General features: G+C 35.9%; 1 protein-coding gene across 7 annotated transcripts in view; it reads right to left on the bottom strand.

Annotated features, from left to right (window-relative positions):
* Positions 1-22546, bottom strand: part of LOC106074013 (high affinity cGMP-specific 3',5'-cyclic phosphodiesterase 9A-like) — a 132361-nt gene that overhangs the window by 78863 nt on the left and 30952 nt on the right. For 6 of the 7 annotated variants that reach the window (XM_056009101.1, XM_056009095.1, XM_056009100.1 and 3 more), the window contains exon 2: positions 11003-11610. In XM_056009101.1, coding sequence (XP_055865076.1) covers positions 11003-11090 — 88 coding nt within the window. In that variant the 5' untranslated portion in view covers positions 11091-11610. Of the gene's footprint in view, positions 1-11002; positions 11611-22201; positions 22305-22546 lie in introns of all 7 variants that reach the window. The other variant, XM_056009096.1, reaches the window with a different exon arrangement.

Raw genomic sequence — 22546 nt, 5'->3', positions numbered from 1 at the left:
AGACTATAGACGAAAGACGACCCCGGGAGGATGATCTTAAACGGCTGGTCAGAAGGGTGGTGGAAGAGACTAGAGACGAACGGCGACCCTATATCAGACTAAATAGAAAACACCCCTTCGCTTCTGAAACTGCAACACCCCTGGTCATGTGCAAAGGGATTGTACCAGAGTGTTCCGGGGTCGTGGACGCCAATCACAAGAAAGGCAGAACGGCAACCGGGAAAACTAATGTCTGCCGGTTTCAAGGAGCGGAGACAGGCAGCACGGTATACAGAGGCTCCAAAAATGGTTATTTCTGTTACAGTGTTGGGAAGAAATAGAAGTTTAAAGGTACAAGGAAAGATCGGCCGCGGGTGTTATGCTTTTCTTTTGGATACCGGAGCATCTCGGTCGATATATATTGGAGATCAGGAAATAACAGAAGCAAACGGTTATACACTGAAAACAGCCAGTGGCGAACTAATAACAGTGTTGGGGCAGGTCAGACTTCGAAATTCAAACCCAACCATTCAATCATGAGTTCCTGATCGCAAACGTGACTGACGAGTGTATCCTTGGCTTGGATTTTATGCAAGCATTCGGGCTGTCTTTAAACATGGCTAATGGCACTTTACAATATGCTTACATGGAGATTCCACTACTTGAGGAGGATATGGGAGACGGTCAAGCGAGAAGAATTTTGTTGGTAGAAGATACGACCATTCCAGCACAATCGGAATGTATAATATGGGGAATGGTTGAAGGACATTGCGAAATCATTAGCACAAAACTCGTAGAAACAGCGAGAGGAACAGAGAATAGGTTGGCTGTAGGAAAGACGTTGGTTGTCAGTGTTGGCGATAGAAAGGTCCTACTGAGAGTCATGAATCTTTACTCGCAGGAAAATAAGTTACGAGCGGGTAGTGTCATAGCGGACTGTTACTCCATAGATCTGATCACACAATGTCTGGACGCAGAGAGATCGACAAACACGGCAGCGAAGGAGAGCGCACAGATACACAAACTTCTTATCAAGATGAAAGAAAGTCTTTCGATGGAAAAATATAACAAGGCTGAGAAGTTAATTTTGGAATTTATGGACATTATGCCCTGTGAGGAGGATGACTGCGGGATTACAAACCTTGTGCAACACCGTATTGATAAGGGAAATGCCAGACCCATTCGACAACCACCGCGTCGTCTACCGTTGGCAAAACAGCAAGAAGCCCTCGATATGCTGGAACGTATGAAACAACAAGGGGTCATCGAGCCATCCAACAGCCCGTGGTGTTCACCGGTTGTATTGTTTACACTTTAATTGCATAGACCCGTAGGTAGCTTTTACTTTGTTATTATTTTGCTGGTGAATTATTGCAATGCGTTCAAGCTTCGAAGTCTACTGTCCCATACCTAAAACATAGGAAATGGTCATAACACACCTTCTCTACTCCTTACTTGCACACACTGAATATGATACCCAGGGCCGGCCCTAACATTTGCTGTGCCCTATGTGAAATAGATTGCGCGCAGCTCAGTCAGGGTAGGGATAAGGATAATAAGTGAAAATTAAAATTTTGAATTAGAAAATAAATTTGTCTTTGCATTAAATTTTTACTAAATGAAAGCTGACAATGTCGTTTGTTTATTGCGCGTAGGATTGGCGTTTACCATATTGATTGACACCTTAAAAAGACATTTTAAGGACATTTTTTATGAGTTTTCAAGAGATTTCAATAATTTCAGGAGATTGCCAGACTGTTAGTATATTTTGCAATTTCAGGAGATTTCCGGGAGCTCCTTGAAAATAAAGAGACCACGGGAACACTGTTATAAGTTACAATGGTTTAATTTAATAATTTACACCTAGAATTAAATTAGCGCGGAGCTTATAAAAGTTCGGGGCCTACTGCGATCGCATAGGTTGCAGTGGCCTAAGGCCGGCCCTGATGATATCCAGCTCGCGGTCAATGAATTTTCATTACGCTGCCGCCTCTTTTGGTTTAACCATAGACCTCTGTAAAACGGAAGTCATGTTCCAGAAGTCACCCAATAAAATCTACTCAGCCCCAAAGATCAACGCGAATAGGCATCCCTTAACGTGGTAGACAATTTCACATATCTGGGAAGCATAGCAACAGCTTGGAGTTAGGGCGTGGAGACGAAGGGCCCAGGAGAGATCTGATCAGGGTTAGTCGTGCTTTTGGACCCCTCCAAGCGAGAGTGTGGCGAAATAAATAGCTTCGCCTGCCTACAAAAATCAGTGTCAACCAAACAGTGGTTCTCTCAACGCCTCTTTGTGGATCCGAGACATGGGTAGAAAGCAACTAAGACTTCTTGAACGACTTCACCAAAGATGTTTTCACACCATCATGGACATACGGTGCCAGGACCGCACTACAAGCAGCGATGCTCTAGCAAACGCCGGTATGAGCTGGGAAGGGCACGTATCCCGTATGGGGCTCTAACATCTGCCAAAGGCTTTTTAGTGAGCTTAAGGGTGTTAGGCATAACAGAGGTGCTCGAAGGGAAACGCTTCTTTACAATACTAACGCGATGTTTTTAAGTCTCTAAGGGGAAAATGCGCCATGTTAGTTTGTTACAAAGTGTATGTTTTACCCAATAACGTAGAGATGTTGTATCACTTGATGTTTCGTTCTAAAGCCATAATTGATATATTAATTAATTATTATCAATATATTAATTGCAATATTAAATTCTGAACGTAATCTTTTGAGAAGTTACACTGCTGAGACTTTCTACCAAGCCAATAATGGGCCAATAGTTTAACGCAAAAGTTTCAATGTGAGATTTGTTTTTCGAGACTACAATGAGACTTTCTATTCGAATCGCTATGCATGGCATGTGCGATGCCATTTAAAACTAAAGGAACACCAAAGCAACACTTTAAATTGATAGTCCTCTACCAGAGCGCTCATTTTCGTCATTAAAAATTAAGTTCGGGTAAATATTTTTCGTTAATAGATTATTCATCCGAGCGAGGCTCAGTCACCTGGTACTAAAGTTATAAATGATTAAAGTTAGAATTACTGCTACGTAGTCTGATACTGGATAGCTTTGTAGCCAGTTACCTCCCCATGTTGAACAGAGTAGGCGTCTTTATTGATCCTTTATTATGTAATGTGCATTACTGCTTGTATATCAAAGGAGATATTTAGCACATTTTTGTCCGTTAGAAGATTGGTATAGGATTGACTTGGACTTGATATTAGATGTTGAACAGATGTTTGGTGCAAATGTTAACTGAGGCTTTTTGTAAGAGGTTTAAAAATGGGTTTCTTTAAAGGTGTTAACTGAGTTGTTTGTTTTTTTTTGTTGTAAGATGTTTAAAAATAAGTTTCATTATTGATGTAAACTGAGGTTTTTAAAAGATCTTTAAAAATGGGTTTCTTTAAAGATGTCAACTGAGGTTTTTATAAGATATTTAAAAATAGGTTTCTTTAAAGATGTAAACTAAAGTTTTTGTAAGAGGTTTAAAAATAGGTTTCTTTAAAGATGTAAACTAAAGTTTTTGTAAGAGGTTTAAAAATAGGTTTCTTTAAAAATATTAACTGAGGTTTTAAGAAGTTTAAAAATTGGTTTCTTTAAAGATGTTAACTGAGTTTAGATGAATGACGATGAGCCTCATTTTACAGTGATGTAAGATGTCAGCTAAGGTGTGATGTAAGATGTGAAACTAAACGCGATGTAAGATGTGAACTAAAATGGTAACTTTGATGTGATGTAAGATGTGAACTAAAATAGTAACTTTGATGTCATGTAAGATGTGAACTAAGAGTTTATGTGAGATATACACTAAAGATATAAACTAAACGCGATGTAAGATGTGAACTAAAATGGTAACTTTGATGTGATGTAAGATGTGAACTAAAATAGTAACGTTGATGTCATGTAAGATGTGAACTAAGAGTTTATGTGAGATATACACTAAAGATATAAACTAAACGCGATGTAAGATGTGAACTCAAACATGATGCAAGATTTTAACACATGATGTAAGATGTTAATTGTAGCTTAGTGGTCTAAGCTAGAGCTTAGATTTTGAATTCACTAAAGCTCTATGTACGCGATAGTTTTGTGTTGACAAAAGATAAGATAATATTTATAGAATGCTAGTATCTGTTATTATCAAAGAACGTGTTCAATACATTTATTATATACAGGATTTTTTTGCCTTGACAAAAAAATAAAGAAAATTGCTGGTAGAATAAAAAGTCAAGTGAATAGGGAGAACTATTTTATTTGAATCTTTATTTTAATGACACTAGTTTTAGTTGATTTAATAAGTAAACAGTGTCATAATAAATAAATAAGTTTGCAAAGTTGTTTGTCATATGCCCAAGACACACTCACACGTATAACTCCAACATAAAATCCTTAACCTAGTGTTTGACCAGCCCCTTTTACTGGATTCATCTCACAGCTTCCACGAGCAATCAACAGTTAGTGTACAACATACAACACACACACAATTAATTTCAATGAAATTCTAGGAAACCACGGCGTCAAAGTTCTTCTACTACCATTGAACACTCAAAGTGCATGTACTATCATTAAACACTCAAAGTTCATGTATTATCATTGAACACTGAAGTTCATTTAAAACGAAGGATTATTTTACCTATTTACATCTATGTAAGCCCATACATTCAAAACTATTAGTTCAGAGATGAGACACCAACTATTCTGTGGTCATCAGCCTCAACGAATGTGTGCATGTACTGGTAATAGCTGAAACATAAAATGTACACTATATAGAAGTGTATGTGTGTGTGTGTGTGTGTGTGTGTGTGCGTGAGAGAGAGAGAGAGAGTCTTGTCACAGTCTCTCTAAGTTAGAATAAGTGATATTAAACGCTATTAGTTTAAGACAAGAGTAAATATCTTGTGTTTAATATCAGAAAGAATCTAATGACATCATTACATTTTCATAAGATGCCTTGTCATCATTGTGATAACAATCAGAGATCGATTGGTATGTGGCATACAGTCAGATTGAGTGAGAGAGAGACTTCTGAGAGATGTAGACTTAACTTTAGAGAAGGCAGCAAGCATAATTCGTGCTGACGAGCATACCCAGAACCAAATGATAGATATGAAAGGACTACATGTGGATGCTGCTTATAAATTAAAGAAGACAGAAGATAGAAAACCAGTCAAAAGCGCACAGGAAAAAAATGACAAAGAATCAAGTAACAAGTATCATTAGAGATAGCAGATCTTGTGGTAGATCTCATGGAAAATACAATTGCCCAGCATTCGGCATGAAAATATAAAAAGAGAAATCATTTCGCGGCAAAATGTCGTTCGAAACAATGTCAAAGTTTAGATGGTTGATATTATGGGAAAAATGGTCAAAATGAAGATTGACACTTGAGCACAAGCTAATGTGATATCAGAGTCAACGTGGAACACTTTAGAAACTGATAGTCAGTTAAAGCATTCAAATACGACCCTACGAGCATTAGGGGATGAAGCATTAGAACTGAAGGGAGTTGTATCGGTCAAATTTAAAGTCGGCGATTTAGAAGTTAAAGATGATCTGTACGTGATCAAGAAAAGTATCAATCCTATACTAGGTCTGAAGACATCTATTGCTTTAAAACTAATTGAAGCAAAGAGAAATGTCGAAGTACACGATGTCAAGCAACAGAATGAAGTTCCACAAGTGTTGATGAAAAAATATAAGCGAAAATTAGAAGGGCCCCAGTACATACAAAATGAAGTATCACATTAAACTGACGTCAGATGCAAAACCAGTTATTCAATGTGCGCGCAGAGTTTCGACATCACTCTATGAAGAACTGAAAAGAAAACTCGCACAAATGCAACAAGATGGAGTGATCACAGAAGTTGATGAACCAACAGAATGGGTTTATAACTTGGTTAAAGCAAAGAAGAAAGATAATTCTTTGAGATTGTGTTTAGATGCCTAGAACTAAACAAATATATAATGAGAGAACATTTCACTATACCAACATTTGATCAAATCAATAGTTCACTGGGAGCAGCAAAAGTGTTTAGTATACTTGATCAAAAGGATGCATATTGGCAAGTTGAGTTGGATGAACCAAGCTCGTATTTATGTACATTCAATAATCCGTTTGGAAGATACAGATTCTTGATAATGCACTTTGGTATTTTCTCAGCGAGTGAGGTACTACAGAAACGTGCTATCAAGTATTCGGAGACATCCCAGGTGTACATTTCATGTCAGATGACATTCTGATTGAAGCAAAAGATGAAAAAGAACATGATCAAATTTTTGAAAATGTTCTGGAGAGAGCTAGAAAGAACAATATAAAGTTCAACAAGAACATTACAAATTTTCTGGTGTTAATTACCTCGGAAGACAAATTGGAGCAGATGGTATTCGTCCAGTTCCAGCTAAAATCAAAGCAATAATGGAGATGCCAGCACCGACAGATCGCACAGGAATTCAAAGACTACTAGGAATGCTGAACTTTCTGTCAAGTTTCATTACGAACATGTCAACAATCACCAGTCCGTTACGTGAATTGCTAAAGAAGGATGTATTGTGGCAGTGGAATGCAGAGCAAGACAATGCTTTCCAACTAATAAAAAAAAACACTTAGTGAAGCTTCAGTTCTGCAACTGTTTAACCCTGAAAAAACAGTTACTATTCAGTGTGACGCTTCTTCTAAAGGGTTGGGAGCATGTTTAATGCAAGAAGACAAACCTGTTGCGTATACGTCAAGATCATTGACAGAAACAGAGTGCAGATATGCACAGATAGAAAAGGAAATGTTAGCTATAGCGTTTGCAGCTGAACATTTTCACCACTATATTTTTGGACGAACCGTGACTGTACAATCAGATCACAAACCTTTGTAAACTATTGTGACGAAGCCTTTACACAAGATTTCACCAAGACTTTTAGATTTTAAGACTATCAATTAACAATAACTTACACTCCAGGTTCAGAAATGAAAATATCTGATACGTTATCGTGTGCGTACATCAATGGTCAAGAGCAATCTAATTCAGATGATGACATGGTTATGAGAATTCATAGCGCAACAGCATAGTTTCCGGGAAGTGATCAGAAGATTAAAATTAGACGTAAAAACTGAATCTGGTGCTAAATTGAAACTAGTAATTAATTATGCCAGGGAAGGTTGGCCAAAATTAAAAACTCAAGTTCATGAAACAGTAAAAGTGTATTTAAAGATAGTATTCATGAAGAGAATGGAATATTATTTTCTGAAAACAGAATTATAATTCCTTCCAGTATGAGAAATGAAGTTCTCGACAAGTTGCACACAGGTCATTTTGGTCTTGAGAAAACCAGATTGAAGGCAAGACAAAGTGTGTTTTGGCCAGGATTGTCCAAATATATTTTTTCGACAATAATGAAATGCTCAGCATGTGCAACGTTCAAAAGAAATAATGTGAAGGAAAAATTGCTACCTCATGCTGTACCAGACAGACCATGGGAAAATGTTGCGACAGATTTGTTTGAATGGTGGAACAATGACTACTTACTAGTTGAGGACTATGTCTCCAAATACCCTGAAATAAAACGACTAGAGAACAAAACAGCAGAATGTGTTATCAGAGCACTGAAAGGTATTTTTGCTAGACATGGCATACCAGAAGAAATAGTGTGCGACAATATGCCATTCAATAGCTATCAATATAGAGAGTTTGCTTCCGAGTGGGGTTTTAAGATAACAACATCAAGCCCTAAGTACCCTCAATCAAATGGTCAAAGTGAGGTGCATGTTGGTATCGTGAAGCATACAAAAGTGGGAAAGATCCATATCTCGCTATTCTCGAGTATAGAAATACTCCGATAAACGGACTGCCATATCCACCATCACAACTGCTGATGAGTATAAGACTCATGGACATCATTCCAACTGATCCCAAATTATTGAAATCATCGGTAGCTGAAAATGCAGAGACATTACTCAAAGAACGACAGATGAGAAGCAAAGTGAAATACGATGCTCATGCAAGATTACCAAAAGATTACTCTGTCGGAGAGAAAGTGAGAGTTCGTCTAGGACAAACATGGGAGAAAGCAGTTGTCGTCAATAAACATTCATCACCCAGATCTTACATCATAAAGACAAATGACGGAAAAGCTTACAGACGAAATCAACTCTTTTTGAACAAGAGTTTCGATGAAGACATCTCTGGGTACTATGATACCGATTAAGACAATGAACAGCAAACTGATGGAACAAACGAAACAGACAGTTATAGACCAATGTCTAGAGAACTTGTGTACCAGTCAAGACAACCAGAAGTGGTCGAGTTGTTAAAGTTCCAAGTAGATATCAGTCTTAAGAACTTTAAAAGGGAGAATGTGAACACTTTTGGATTCATGTCTACAGTATGTTATATAACTATCTGTGACAACAGAACACTCACTGTTAATAAGAGTGAAAGTATATTTGATAGATGCTTCATATTTGATTCCGAGTAGGGAGTTCATTTGGATTGCTAAGTGTAAGAGTGAAAGTATATTTGATAGATGCTTCATATTTGATTCCGAGTAGGGAGTTCATTTGGATTGCTAAGTATAAGAGTGAAAGTATATTTGATAGATGCTTCATATTTGATTCCGAGTAGGGATTGCTAAGTACACGTCCAGCAGGTGTTGGGGGACAAGTTGCAAGTCTTAGCGACAACAATGCACCATCTGTTTGTAGTAGGAAGAGCTGATTGCCTGGAAACACTTTGCTCTTGTGACGTTGTGGTGTACACTCGGTTCTTACATAATAGGTGTGAATACAACAGACGATGTCAAAGTGACATGTTTTCACCTAGATCTTCCTGATCTTACAGGTGCCCATTTGTTCAAGAAAGTAATTTTAAAAAAAATGAAATTTATGACATTTATGCCGAGACAGACTTTGACCTAGAAAATATACACGCAAGTTGAAATAAGGGGAGTTTCATAGATCTGTAATGTTATAAGTGATAGAAGAGTGTCATAGATCTTTAATGTTATAAGTGATAGATAGAAGAGTGTCATAGATCTTTAATTAATGTTATAAATGATAGATAGAAGAGTATCATAGATCTTTAATGTTATAAGTGATAGATAGAAGAGTGTCATAGATCTTTAATTAATGTTATAAGTGATAGATAGAAGAGTGTCATAGATCTTTAATGTTATAAGTGATAGATAGAAGAGTGTCATAGAAAGGTGATGTTACAAGTGATAGATAGAAGAGTGTCATAGATCTTTAATGTTATAAGTGATAGATAGAAGAGTGTCATAGAAAGGTGATGTTACAAGTGATAGATAGAAGAGTGTCATAGAAAGGTGATGTTAGAAGTGATAGATAGTAGAGTGTCATAGAAAGGTGATGTTACAAGTGATAGATAGAAGAGTGTCATAGAGAAGAGGACAGAGAAAGAACTTATCTATTCCTTTCTAGTCTACTCTATCTAAAGTGAAGACAGTTCCAGTGGGGACAATGATTGATATCACTAGTATTTGTTCTTTTAACAAGAACCTTCTATCTGCCAATGACGCCCATTTTATTGACATAACTAATATCGATTAAACATTAAACTGGTTTCAGTTAGGTAGAACTTACTTTTTACTAAGTCAATATTAACCTCTCGTCTGAAGAGATTGAGCTACAGACTTGATATTAGTAAGTGAAATAACTAGAAAATAGGTTTATTTTAGCAATGAGAACAGATAAATGATAGATCTAGCTGGCACATGAAACGCTAATCTTCAGAAAGGTTCCTGATATGGACTATACTAATAATAAAAGGCCTATTATTCTAGAATGTACTAATACTAACTCACTAATACTGTCTCAGCTCTACCTGCATATTTTGATCCCAACACTACTGGACACTAGTGGTCACATCTCAATAGGCACAGCTTTCAAGGCAGATTTTCAATCAATGAACAAAGCAATGACGTCAAAGAACAGACGTCATTGTTAAAGTCAACGGACATATTTAAACTCATATTTGTTCTATTTAGAGTGAGAGAGGGCTATAGGTCTTGCATTTGTGCTATATCATGAGCATGAACTACTGATTTCTATTTATTCACAAAGTTTATGGCGATACTTTCTTAACGAACGATTGAATATGTCTTCAGTGTTACCAACATAAACATATCATGTTATTTGTTCACGATAAAGATATCGACGTACTATGACGTCATAACGGGGTAATGCGCAATCATAGAAATGTAAGACTTAGAGATAAAACATTGAGGCATGTATTTCCTCTCCTAAGGTCTGGCTATGTAGTAAGAATAGTGTTACGTATATAGATCTTTGGTGTGAGATATTTCGGGGATAATTATTGACTATTAGCCTTTGTAAACACGAGTGTTAAAGGGTAAAGAGTAAGATGGGTATAAAGAGAGAGAGAGAGTCCAAACAAAATGAGCATTGGCATTGTGATTGAAACAAGTTGAAACACAGATATACCAACTCAGAATAACACCATGCATACCAGACTGAAATGAAAATCGGTCACAATAAAAAGGTCCCACCTAAATCATTGGAAGTATTCTTTTTCTGGCATTAGCAAACCCTTCTGGTCAAGAGAGTAGGAAGTAGGCTGATTAATCATTATTAACTGCATACTGCAAGAATACTATCTTGTATCTATAGGTTTAAAAAGTATCTATGAGCGGGGGTGGGGGTGGAGGGTGTTTGTAAATAAAAAAAATGTGGAAGCAGTAATTCCAAATGGGTTGTCATGTTCCCCAGTAGGTAATCACGTGAGAAGACTGTCAACGTTTCATTCTCCACAAAGAATGATGCCAAAGGACTAGGAACCCTTCCTCCTTCTCCAATCCACTTCTTTCTTTTATTAATCATAACATTTACATTTGGGATAGACATAGTGCATACATAGTTTATCAGCTGTTCATCGCCATGCTAAAGATTCGTTTGTATTCTCTGCTAACAGAACAGCGCAAGATTGACAGCTGCAGTAAAATGTGAGTTGTTACAGATCCACTGGTGTATGAGGTCAAACACGTGACTTACCTCTCACATCTTCTACGTCATCATCGCTAGTGAACTCTGCCGCTTCCTCTTTACCGTTGACCAAAAAATAAATCACTTTTGTAGTCATGGCTTTGTTAACTAGCCACTAGCCCCAGTCAAACGAACGTCTTCAAGGCCATGTCCGAGAAGCAGGCTAATAATCCAAACGTCTTAACTGGCCATTTCTTTGAACACCACCAACAAGAAGAAATAAATCTGGTTTCAATGGAACAATACTTTTGTGAAGAGCGTCCCAAGTAATCAATCAACAGTCACGTTTCAATAAGCTGATAATAATCCGTTGAATCTCAATCATGCGTGTAGTGCTTGATATCACTTGTAAGTAGCGCTACACTGAGTGGTGAACGTGAAGGTTGAACATAAATACATCCATTCGATAAAACAGAACTTATAGGCTATTAATGATGTCTATCACTTAGTAATGTATCAATAAGAAAGTTGACTAAGTAATCAATCTAGTCTGTTAGGCATGTCTGGAACAGGAATTTATAACTGTCTAGTTGATATAGGCTAGTGAGACACATTTCATAGATGTTCCCATAGTCTTGCTTGCAGTTCACTTGCTTGAAATCATTCTTTCGGTCAATCTGTCAAGAAACAAATTCAATTTTTATTTAATTAGAATTCGAAACAAGTTTTATTGCAAAATAAAATTATCGTCACACATTCATGACATCATTATTATATTGCTAACATTAAACATTATATTGCTGACAATAAACATTATATTACTGACATTAAACATTAGTTTGAGTTTTTAAAAAAATATTACGTTATTAACTACTTATTAACAGTCGAACCAAACTTATGAAAGTGTCTATACAAATGATCATAAATTATTACTGTCTGTGTATATACTACTCTATACAAATGATCATAAATTATTACTGTGTCTGTGTCTATACTAAACTATTACAGAATGCATACGTTTAAAAAATACAATTGAACTGATAAAGTCCAAAAGTCAATTCAGAAGGTATTCAATCATTTTGTTGCAAATAATCACGGTAGTGGTGTTTTATTCATTAAAACTTGCATTTCTTTCAAGAACAAATTGATACAACTAGGAAGTGGAATGGAATGTCGCCCTATCACAGCAAGTCGAAATGGTTCAATATTTGTCTGTTACGTAACACCGCAGTTTGCAAACAAAGAAAATGAATATTTCATCATTTGGTGAACGATAAATGGTTGCAGTGTCGTACAATAAGAGCTTCGGAGGGTCATCGCGAGACTGACGAGTTGGAAGCCTGCTCGCTGCCTGCAAGAAGAAAAGACATTTCTGAACGAATCCAAGACAGGGGACATTTTGTAGGACACACTCTAGTTTGATGAAATTATTTTTGACTTTATGTATCATAATGTATGGATGTTTCGTAATGTTCCACAACAAAGTTGGGCAAACTTCTGACAGCGGGCCGCATGCATCCCCTCGTAGTAGCTAGTCCATCGGTTTATTTGTTGGATCAAATTTAGACCTTACGGCGAGATTGATTTGATTTTGTCAGAATGGTTGCTCTATATTTATGTATTATTCCTCGGAGTATCTGACATATAACCACGGACTTATAACTATAGACTTATAACCACGGACTTATAACTATAGACTTATAACCACGGACTTATAACTATAGACTTATAACCACGGACTTATAACTATAGACTTATAACTATGGACTTATAACCACGGACATATAACTATAGACTTATAACCATGGACTTATAACTATGGACTTATAACCACGGACTTATAACTATGGACTTATAACCACGGACTTATAACTATGGACTTATAACCACGCTTTGCACAATTCACCTCTGTACACGCTTTGTACTTATTTAAATATTATTAGCCTTTTTTAGTAGGTGTGGTGGAGATAATTTATCAAATGTGTAAAAGTAAAGTTCCCCTTTCAAATCATGTGATCTTTAGGGCAGATGGTGTAAAGGTCATATGTTTCTGTGGCCTACGGTTTACGAAGTGTCATGTGGCCAGCATAACGACCAACCGCCTTTACTTTTTCCAACTAATGTCAGAGCTGGGTGGACTCAGAGGCGCCCAAAGATCCCGAATTAAAAAAATCCCAGTCTTCACCAGGATTCGAACCCTCTAAAAATAAAACAACTGACAAGTAGATAGTTGGTTTAGTTTCTTACAAAGGTTGGTTAACAAGTAGATAGCTGGTTTAGTTTATTACAAAGGTTGGTCAACAAGTAGATAGCTGGTTTAGTTTATTACAAAGATTGGTTAACAAGTAGATAGCTGCTGGTTTAGTTTCTTACAAAGGTTGGTCAACAAGTAGATAGCTGGTTTAGTTTATTACAAAGGTTGGTCAACAAGTAGATAGCTGGTTCAGTTTCTTACAAAGGTTGGTTAACAAGTAGATAGCTGGTTTAGTTTATTACAAAGGTTGGTCAACAAGTAGATAGCTGGTTCAGTTTCTTACAAAGGTTGGTTAACAAGTAGATAGCTGGTTCAGTTTATTACAAAGGTTGGTTAACAATTAGATAGCTGGTTCAGTTTATTACAAAGGTTGGTTAACAAGTAGATAGCTGGTTTAGTTTCTTACAAAGGTTGGTTAACAAGTAGATAGCTGGTTCAGTTTCTTACAAAGGTTGGTTAACAAGTAGATAGCTGGTTCAGTTTATTACAAAGGTTGGTCAACAATTAGATAGCTGGTTCAGTTTCTTACAAAGGTTGGTTAACAAGTAGATAGCTGGTTTAGTTTATTACAAAGGTTGGTCAACAAGTAGATAGCTGGTTCAGTTTCTTACAAAGGTTGGTTAACAATTAGATAGCTGGTTCAGTTTCTTACAAAGGTTGGTTAACAAGTAGATAGCTGGTTTAGTTTCTTACAAAGGTTGGTCAACAAGTAGATAGCTGGTTCAGTTTGTTACAAAGGTTGGTTAACAATTAGATAGCTGGTTCAGTTTCTTAGAAAGGTTGGTTAACAAGTAGATAGCTGGTTCAGTTTCTTACAAAGGTTGGTTAACAAGTAGATAGCTGGTTCAGTTTATTACAAAGGTTGGTTAACAATTAGATAGCTGGTTCAGTTTATTACAAAGGTTGGTTAACAAGTAGATAGCTGGTTTAGTTTCTTACAAAGGTTGGTCAACAAGTAGATAGCTGGTTCAGTTTCTTACAAAGGTTGGTTAACAAGTAGATAGCTGGTTCAGTTTATTACAAAGGTTGGTTAACAATTAGATAGCTGGTTCAGTTTATTACAAAGGTTGGTTAACAAGTAGATAGCTGGTTCAGTTTATTACAAAGGTTGGTTAACAAGTAGATAGCTGGTTTAGTTTCTTACAAAGGTTGGTCAACAAGTAGATAGCTGGTTCAGTTTCTTACAAAGGTTGGTTAACAAGTAGATAGCTGGTTCAGTTTATTACAAAGGTTGGTTAACAATTAGATAGCTGGTTCAGTTTATTACAAAGGTTGGTTAACAAGTAGATAGCTGGTTTAGTTTCTTACAAAGGTTGGTCAACAAGTAGATAGCTGGTTCAGTTTCTTACAAAGGTTGGTTAACAAGTAGATAGCTGGTTCAGTTTATTACAAAGGTTGGTCAACAATTAGATAGCTGGTTTAGTTTATTACAAAGGTTGGTCAACAAGTAGATAGCTGGTTCAGTTTCTTACAAAGGTTGGTTAACAATTAGATAGCTGGTTCAGTTTCTTACAAAGGTTGGTTAACAAGTAGATAGCTGGTTTAGTTTCTTACAAAGGTTGGTCAACAAGTAGATAGCTGGTTCAGTTTCTTACAAAGGTTGGTTAACAAGTAGATAGCTGGTTCAGTTTATTACAAAGGTTGGTCAACAATTAGATAGCTGGTTCAGTTTCTTACAAAGGTTGGTTAACAAGTAGATAGCTGGTTTAGTTTATTACAAAGGTTGGTCAACAAGTAGATAGCTGGTTCAGTTTCTTACAAAGGTTGGTTAACAAGTAGATAGCTGGTTCAGTTTATTACAAAGGTTGGTCAACAATTAGATAGCTGGTTCAGTTTCTTACAAAGGTTGGTTAACAAGTAGATAGCTGGTTTAGTTTATTACAAAGGTTGGTCAACAAGTAGATAGCTGGTTCAGTTTCTTACAAAGGTTGGTTAACAAGTAGATAGCTGGTTCAGTTTATTACAAAGGTTGGTCACAAGTAGATAGCTGGTTCAGTTTCTTACAAAGGTTGGTTAACAAGTAGATAGCTGGTTCAGTTTATTACAAAGGTTGGTTAACAATTAGATAGCTGGTTCAGTTTATTACAAAGGTTGGTTAACAAGTAGATAGCTGGTTTAGTTTCTTACAAAGGTTGGTCAACAATTAGATAGCTGGTTCAGTTTATTACAAAGGTTGGTTAACAAGTAGATAGCTGGTTTAGTTTCTTACAAAGGTTGGTCAACAAGTAGATAGCTGGTTCAGTTTCTTACAAAGGTTGGTTAACAAGTAGATAGCTGGTTCAGTTTATTACAAAGGTTGGTCAACAATTAGATAGCTGGTTCAGTTTCTTACAAAGGTTGGTTAACAAGTAGATAGCTGGTTTAGTTTATTACAAAGGTTGGTCAACAAGTAGATAGCTGGTTCAGTTTCTTACAAAGGTTGGTTAACAAGTAGATAGCTGGTTCAGTTTATTACAAAGGTTGGTTAACAATTAGATAGCTGGTTCAGTTTATTACAAAGGTTGGTTAACAAGTAGATAGCTGGTTTAGTTTCTTACAAAGGTTGGTCAACAATTAGATAGCTGGTTCAGTTTCTTACAAAGGTTGGTTAACAAGTAGATAGCTGGTTTAGTTTCTTACAAAGGTTGGTCAACAAGTAGATAGCTGGTTCAGTTTCTTACAAAGGTTGGTTAACAAGTAGATAGCTGGTTTAGTTTCTTACAAAAGTTGGTCAACAAGTAGATAGCTGGTTCAGTTTATTACAAAGTTTGGTTAACAATTAGATTAGCTGGTTCAGTTTCTTACAAAGGTTGGTTAACAAGTAGATAGCTGGTTTAGTTTCTTACAAAGGTTGGTCAACAAGTAGAAAGCTGGTTCAGTTTCTTACAAAGGTTGGTTAACAATTAGATAGCTGGTTCAGTTTCTTACAAAGGTTGGTTAACAAGTAGATAGCTGGTTTAGTTTCTTACAAAGGTTGGTCAACAAGTAGATAGCTGGTTCAGTTTCTTACAAAGGTTGTTTAACAAGTAGATAGCTGGTTCAGTTTATTACAAAGGTTGGTTAACAAGTAGATAGCTGGTTCAGTTTATTACAAAGGTTGGTTAACAAGTAGATACCTGGTTTATTTTCTTACAAAGGTTGGTTAACAAGTAGATAGCTGGTTCAGTTTCTTACAAAGGTTGGTTAACAAGTAGATAGCTGGTTCAGTTTATTACAAAGGTTGGTTAACAATTAGATAGCTGGTTCAGTTTCTTACAAAGGTTGGTTAACAAGTAGATACCTGGTTCAGTTTCTTACAAAGGTTGGTTAACAAGTAGATAGCTGGTTCAGTTTCTTACAAAGGTTGGTTAACAATTAGATAGCTGGTTCAGTTTCTTACAAAGGTTGGTTAACAAGTAGATAGCTGGTTCAGTTTCTTACAAAGGTTGGTTAACAAGTAGATAGCTGGTTCAGTTTCTTACAAAGGTTGGTTAACAAGTAGATAGCTGGTTTAGTTTATTACAAAGGTTGGTTAACAAGTAGATAGCTGGTTCAGTTTATTACAAAGGTTGGTTAACAAGTAGATAGCTGGTTCAGTTTCTTACAAAGGTTGGTTAACAAGTAGATAGCTGGTTTAGTTTATTACAAAGGTTGGTCAGCTGTATAAAGGAGATTATCTTTTTTTAAAAAAGCTTGTCTTCTGTTACTTTTTTATATGATCATTTTCTACTTTTGCATTGAAAACATCAAAATAGGTTTTACGCTCTAATTACTTTGATTACATTGACATCTGTGTCATTAACATGTCTCAAATGTATTCAACTAGACACAGATGAACAAGTAATTCTTAGTCTGAATAATATGGAAGTTAAGCATTCGAACGATGTCATGAGAATGAGTGAAGTGGTCCCAGAGTTCATGAACGAATCCAAATGTGAACAATTAATTCAACACTTATTAATTACAATTGTATAATTAGACAAATTTAATGCCAATTTAAAAAATTCATTCCCCATAATTATTATAAAGCAAAACATTTAGTGGAAGTAATATTGTAGTAACAAAGGCATTAGGAACACAGTGTCAGTGTAAATAGGATTATGTGTGTACGTCAATTAGCTTTCTTCTTGTATATTGTAAAGAAAGAAAACATTTTGAAAAGCAAATAAAAAGTTGGATTGTGTGGGAAGAGATGAAAACAAAAAAATCTATTTCGTCAGTAAAAGTTCAAAGAGTTTGAAGTTATGCGCAGATATCCACATAAAAAAAAACGACAGACGATCAATTAAAAGCAAAATAAAATGTTTTCTACTGTTTCTTAAGATTGCTGTAAGCAAAGAGCAGACAAAAGTGATCCACTTCTCATGGAAATGTCTTACAGTCTAGAAATGTCCTTAGAGATTCAGAGCTATAGGTATAGCTTGGATAGATATATCAATTTTTAAATGATTTAAAGAAAAAAGATGAAAAAAAAAACTGGCGAAGTTGGAGTTTCCTGAAATTCAAACATTATTAGCGTCCCATTATTATGACTAATTGAATATTTATTCTGTAATTTTTACTTAAAAAAACGTAACAATACTACGTCTAGGTACGTATGTGGATAGTTCAAACTTGTGAGAGCTTCTAATCATTCGCCCCAAAACTTGGATTAAAAGTAAGAGAACTATCTTTTGACTCAAAGTGAAGATGTATGTGACAATGCGGGTAAACACACCCAGACAGCAGCAAAATCAATTCTGGGCAAGTTGTCACGAAACCATGGAGCCAAATGGAAGCCAAATTGGGAGAAAATGTGTGGCTTATGTTCTTCTGGTCGATGTGAGATTTGAGGTTGATCAGAAGTGAAAGGGAGGGCTCATCAACATACAAGTTAAATGGAAGATGGTTTTATTTTGAATACTATAATTATTTTTGGATTATATCGCCCCATACCTCTAGAATGTTGGACGATTTGGTGGGGTAATTAACTTTCAATTAGTAACATATCTATATGATAAGGGCTACTTATTGATATTGAAACTAATCTGAACATAATGAAGTTCCAATTCTGGTATGTTGGCCGATTTGGTGGGGTGGGGGAGGGCGATAGCATGATTCTACTAAAGTGCCAATATTTAAAATAGAAAAGAAAATGCAATTTAAAATATTTCTATTCGTTTTAAGTTATGTCTAACGCATAATGCATACGAAATAGATTTTTTCTCTTTAAAAAAATAGTAAACATTTATTTGTGTGTACATATAGTACTTAGTATAATAGAACTTACACAACTTAACAATACAAATATAATAACAAAATTTTATAACAAAAAATCTACAACCGTTTGCATAAATGTGTTAATAATATGGTAAATGGTTGTCTCCCCCAATAAAGAGCCTCAAGTGTTTTGAGTGTTTAATAGTTATAGTTGTAAAAGTGATGTATTTTTATGAAAAAACTGCTTGCATAAGTGATTTTAAAAATTAGATTTTTCGCTTTCAGAAAAGAAAAAAGTAGCCGTTGCATCAGGACTTTGAATGGTCTAAAATATTGTTATGTCGGATTTTCACTATTTTTTCTAGTTTAAGAGATCTAAACGGGACGGACGGACAGATGGACATTAATTTCACACAAAACTAATAGCGCCTTTTCCCCTTTCGGGGGCCGATAAAATCATCCAAAAATGCATATCTATTTTACAGGATGTAGAATGTAGAAATATTTATTAACTAAAAAAAAAAGTTTCGAACCCAGGACCTTCTGCGTGCTTGGCAGATATTAAAACCTCTACACTACGGAAACAGATATCGAAATGAACAATATATTTGAAATCTTTCATTATACTTTCAGTCATTCTAAGTCTATATCTGCTAAGTCTAGATCTAGAGTTAGAATCTTGATATAGAATCTACTATATCTGGACTAGAACTCGTATATAGATCTATGTATATCTGGCCTCTATTTATTGTAATTTAGATTCAGATTGTTGTCAAGTGTATAGCCAATGAGGATGTGTGAAAACTGTAGTTGGTTTTTTCTTTTTATAAACTTACAATTGAAACGAAGTTCGAATTAAAATTCTTTTTTGGTCTACTTAATTTCTTCTCTGTCTTCCAATATTTTTTTTTTATTTTTTTTTTATTTTTTGCTCATTGCTTTGTATTCTATTAACGAAGTCACAAACAGGCGTATTGAACAAAAGTCATAATTTAGATATGAACTTTTTTAAATATTATTTTTCAAAAAGATTTTTTTTTTTTGCGGCGACCCTCAAAGCCTTAATCTAAATCTGTGGAGTATCTTTTCTTTTCAAGGAAAACATCTGTTGTAATTGCTATGTACTTAGGCCTTATAAATTTACATAATAATTTTTAAAAGTAAAAACATTATTCAAAGGGTTCTTAAAATTTAGACATTTTGCGCGCGTCAAAACAGTCGAATATCTAAAGGGCGTTTAACCATTGTTCTTATAGGGTCTTATTCTGACCAAAACAAAATACTAAAAGAGGTCTCGCTTAACGTGAAGATAATATAACGATAAATACGCGGAATAAAGATATACTTAAACTAATTGTATCTCGATTGTCACACACATTTCAGTTTCGGCCATTGCCCCCCACGTTACTTTATTCTACTAAATTTGATATGCCTTTTTTAATAGGATGAATAATGAGCTGCAGATGTCAGGAAAATGCGTTTCTGGCAGGGAAGAACCCCGCTGGGGTGAGCTTACAGCGCTGACCCAGACCACCTAGTTGACAAGGGAAAGGCCACCAACGTGATTTTTTGTTTTTACCGAACTGCTATAGTTGCAATATGATGCCAATATGACCACTTTTTGTTATTCTCTGTTTATATATAAATAAGTCTTAATCTAAATAAATGGGGTATATTATCTTTTAAAGGAACAAATCGGTTGTATTTGCAATTTAGTAAGGGCCTGTTAAGTCATATTAGAATATTTTTCAAGTAAAACATTATTCAAAAGCTCCTTTTTTAATAGGATGAATAATGAGCTGTAGACGTCGGGAGAATGCGTTTCTGCAGTGAAGAATGCAAGTAAACGCTTTTGGCGTCGGGACTTCGCCTCGAACCCCACTGGGGGAGCTTACGTCGCTCCCCCAGACCCCCTGGCTGTCAAGAAAAAGGCCTCAACATGGCTGTTTTTTATTTTTCGCAGAAGGTTGAGAAACACTGCTTTTTTTAATTCTAACACACATACACAGACATATATATATATATATATATATATATATATATATACGCGCGTTTATGCATAGGGTTAGGGTTTACTGGGCGTTAGGGTTTGGAAAAAAATCGCCCCCCCCCCCCACTCCAAAGTTCTGGATCTGCTAGTATTATATTGTTTATTTGCCATGGACCTCCCCAATGTTTCTTACTCATAACAATATAATGATATAACGTTAAACGCTCCCCGATACATTCCTTTGGCCAACCAATTCTAGTATCTATTTCGTTGAATTGGACCAGCTCGTAAATTCGAGTATCACTTCTCTTCACCATCACCCTACAACTCTTCTACTTAACCAATAAAAGTTCTAGTGTTAGTTTACACTTGTTATTTTACACTGTATGACTATTCTTCTCGTTTTCAGTTCTTATTCGAAATATTTCATTGGCTCTATGATATTTTTGTGGCCTGGGCTTTTTGTCTTATTACATCCTGCTAATGCTTACACTCACTGCTAATACTTTGGTCATACCCCCGCCTTATTTTTCTACAATTTCAATAAATTGCCCACATTTCAACAAACCCCCCCCCCCCTGGAACTTTAAATCGTCCTCCCTAACAAATACACTTCTACTTTGTAAACTCAACATCATTTTTCTCCCCCCCCCCCCCTTTTTACGTCCCGCATATGGAAATACTTGAATTTTAGTATCTATTACATCTAAATGCACGGCACGCTTCACAACGCTACCCCTCCCAGACACATAGTGTTGTCAGTGAATTCGATGTGGCCAATATCCCACATCACCAGTTTTTGTCAGTGAATTCGATGTGGCCAATATCCCACATCACCAGTTTTTGTCAGTGAATTCGATGTGGCCAATATCCCACATCACCAGTTTTTGTCAGTGAATTCGATGTGGCCAATATCCCACATCACCAGTTTTTGTCAGTGAATTCGATGTGGCCAATATCCCACATCACCAGTTTTTGTCAGTGAATTCGATGTGGCCAATATCCCACATCACCAGTTTTTGTCAGTGAATTCGATGTGGCCAATATCCCACATCACCAGTTTTTGTCAGTGAATTCGATGTGACCAATATCCCACATCACCAGTTTTTGTCAGTGAATTCGATGTGGCCAATATCCCACATCACCAGTTTTTGTCAGTGAATTCGATGTGGCCAATATCCCACATCACCAGTTTTTGTCAGTGAATTCGATGTGGCCAATATCCCACATCACCAGTTTTTGTCAGTGAATTCGATGTGGCCAATATCCCACATCACCAGTTTTTGTCAGTGAATTCGATGTGACCAGTATGCCACATCACCAGTTTTTGTCAGTGAATTCGATGTGACCAGTATGCCACATCACCAGTTTTTGTCAGTGAATACGATGTGACCAGTATGCCACATCACCAGTTTTTGTCAGTGAATTCGATGTGGCCAGTATGCCACATCACCAGTTTTTGTCAGTGAATTCGATGTGACCAATATCCCACATCACCAGTTTTTGTCAGTGAATACGATGTGACCAATATCCCACATCACCAGTTTTTGTCAGTGAATTCGATGTGACCAATATCCCACATCACCAGTTTTTGTCAGTGAATTCGATGTGACCAATATCCCACATCACCAGTTTTTGTCAGTGAATTCGATGTGACCAATATCCCACATCACCAGTTTTTGTCAGTGAATTCGATGTGACCAATATCCCACATCACCAGTTTTTGTCAGTGAATTCGATGTGACCATTATCCCACATCACCAGTTTTTGTCAGTGAATTCGATGTGACCAGTATGCCACATCACCCCTAACCTTTCTACGCCTTAGAAATAAATACAATAGAAATGAGTATTCTTCGGCTTTTTACCTTTTCGTAGAACTATTTGAAAGGCTCTTTGACGCTTTCAAACACCACCACTTAATCGTGTTAAATATCATCTTAGGATCGAGGTTATAAATTCCGATTCAACCTTAATGAAGATAGAATTACAAAAAATTAAATTGTGCGAAAATTACTATTTTAAAATATATATATATATATATATATATATATTAATATATATATATATATATATATATATATATATATATATATATATATATATATATATATACATGGTTTATGTTTTTTTTTTAATACGCGAGATTAGAGACTTGAACAACTAACCCTCAGATGTAAAGTAAGATACTCTACCGAGTGTGTCGAATAAAA

Source organism: Biomphalaria glabrata, chromosome 13 (assembly GCF_947242115.1).
Source record: "Biomphalaria glabrata chromosome 13, xgBioGlab47.1, whole genome shotgun sequence".
Lineage (NCBI taxonomy): Eukaryota > Metazoa > Mollusca > Gastropoda > Planorbidae > Biomphalaria > Biomphalaria glabrata.
This window is presented reverse-complemented; position numbering and strand designations above follow the sequence as displayed.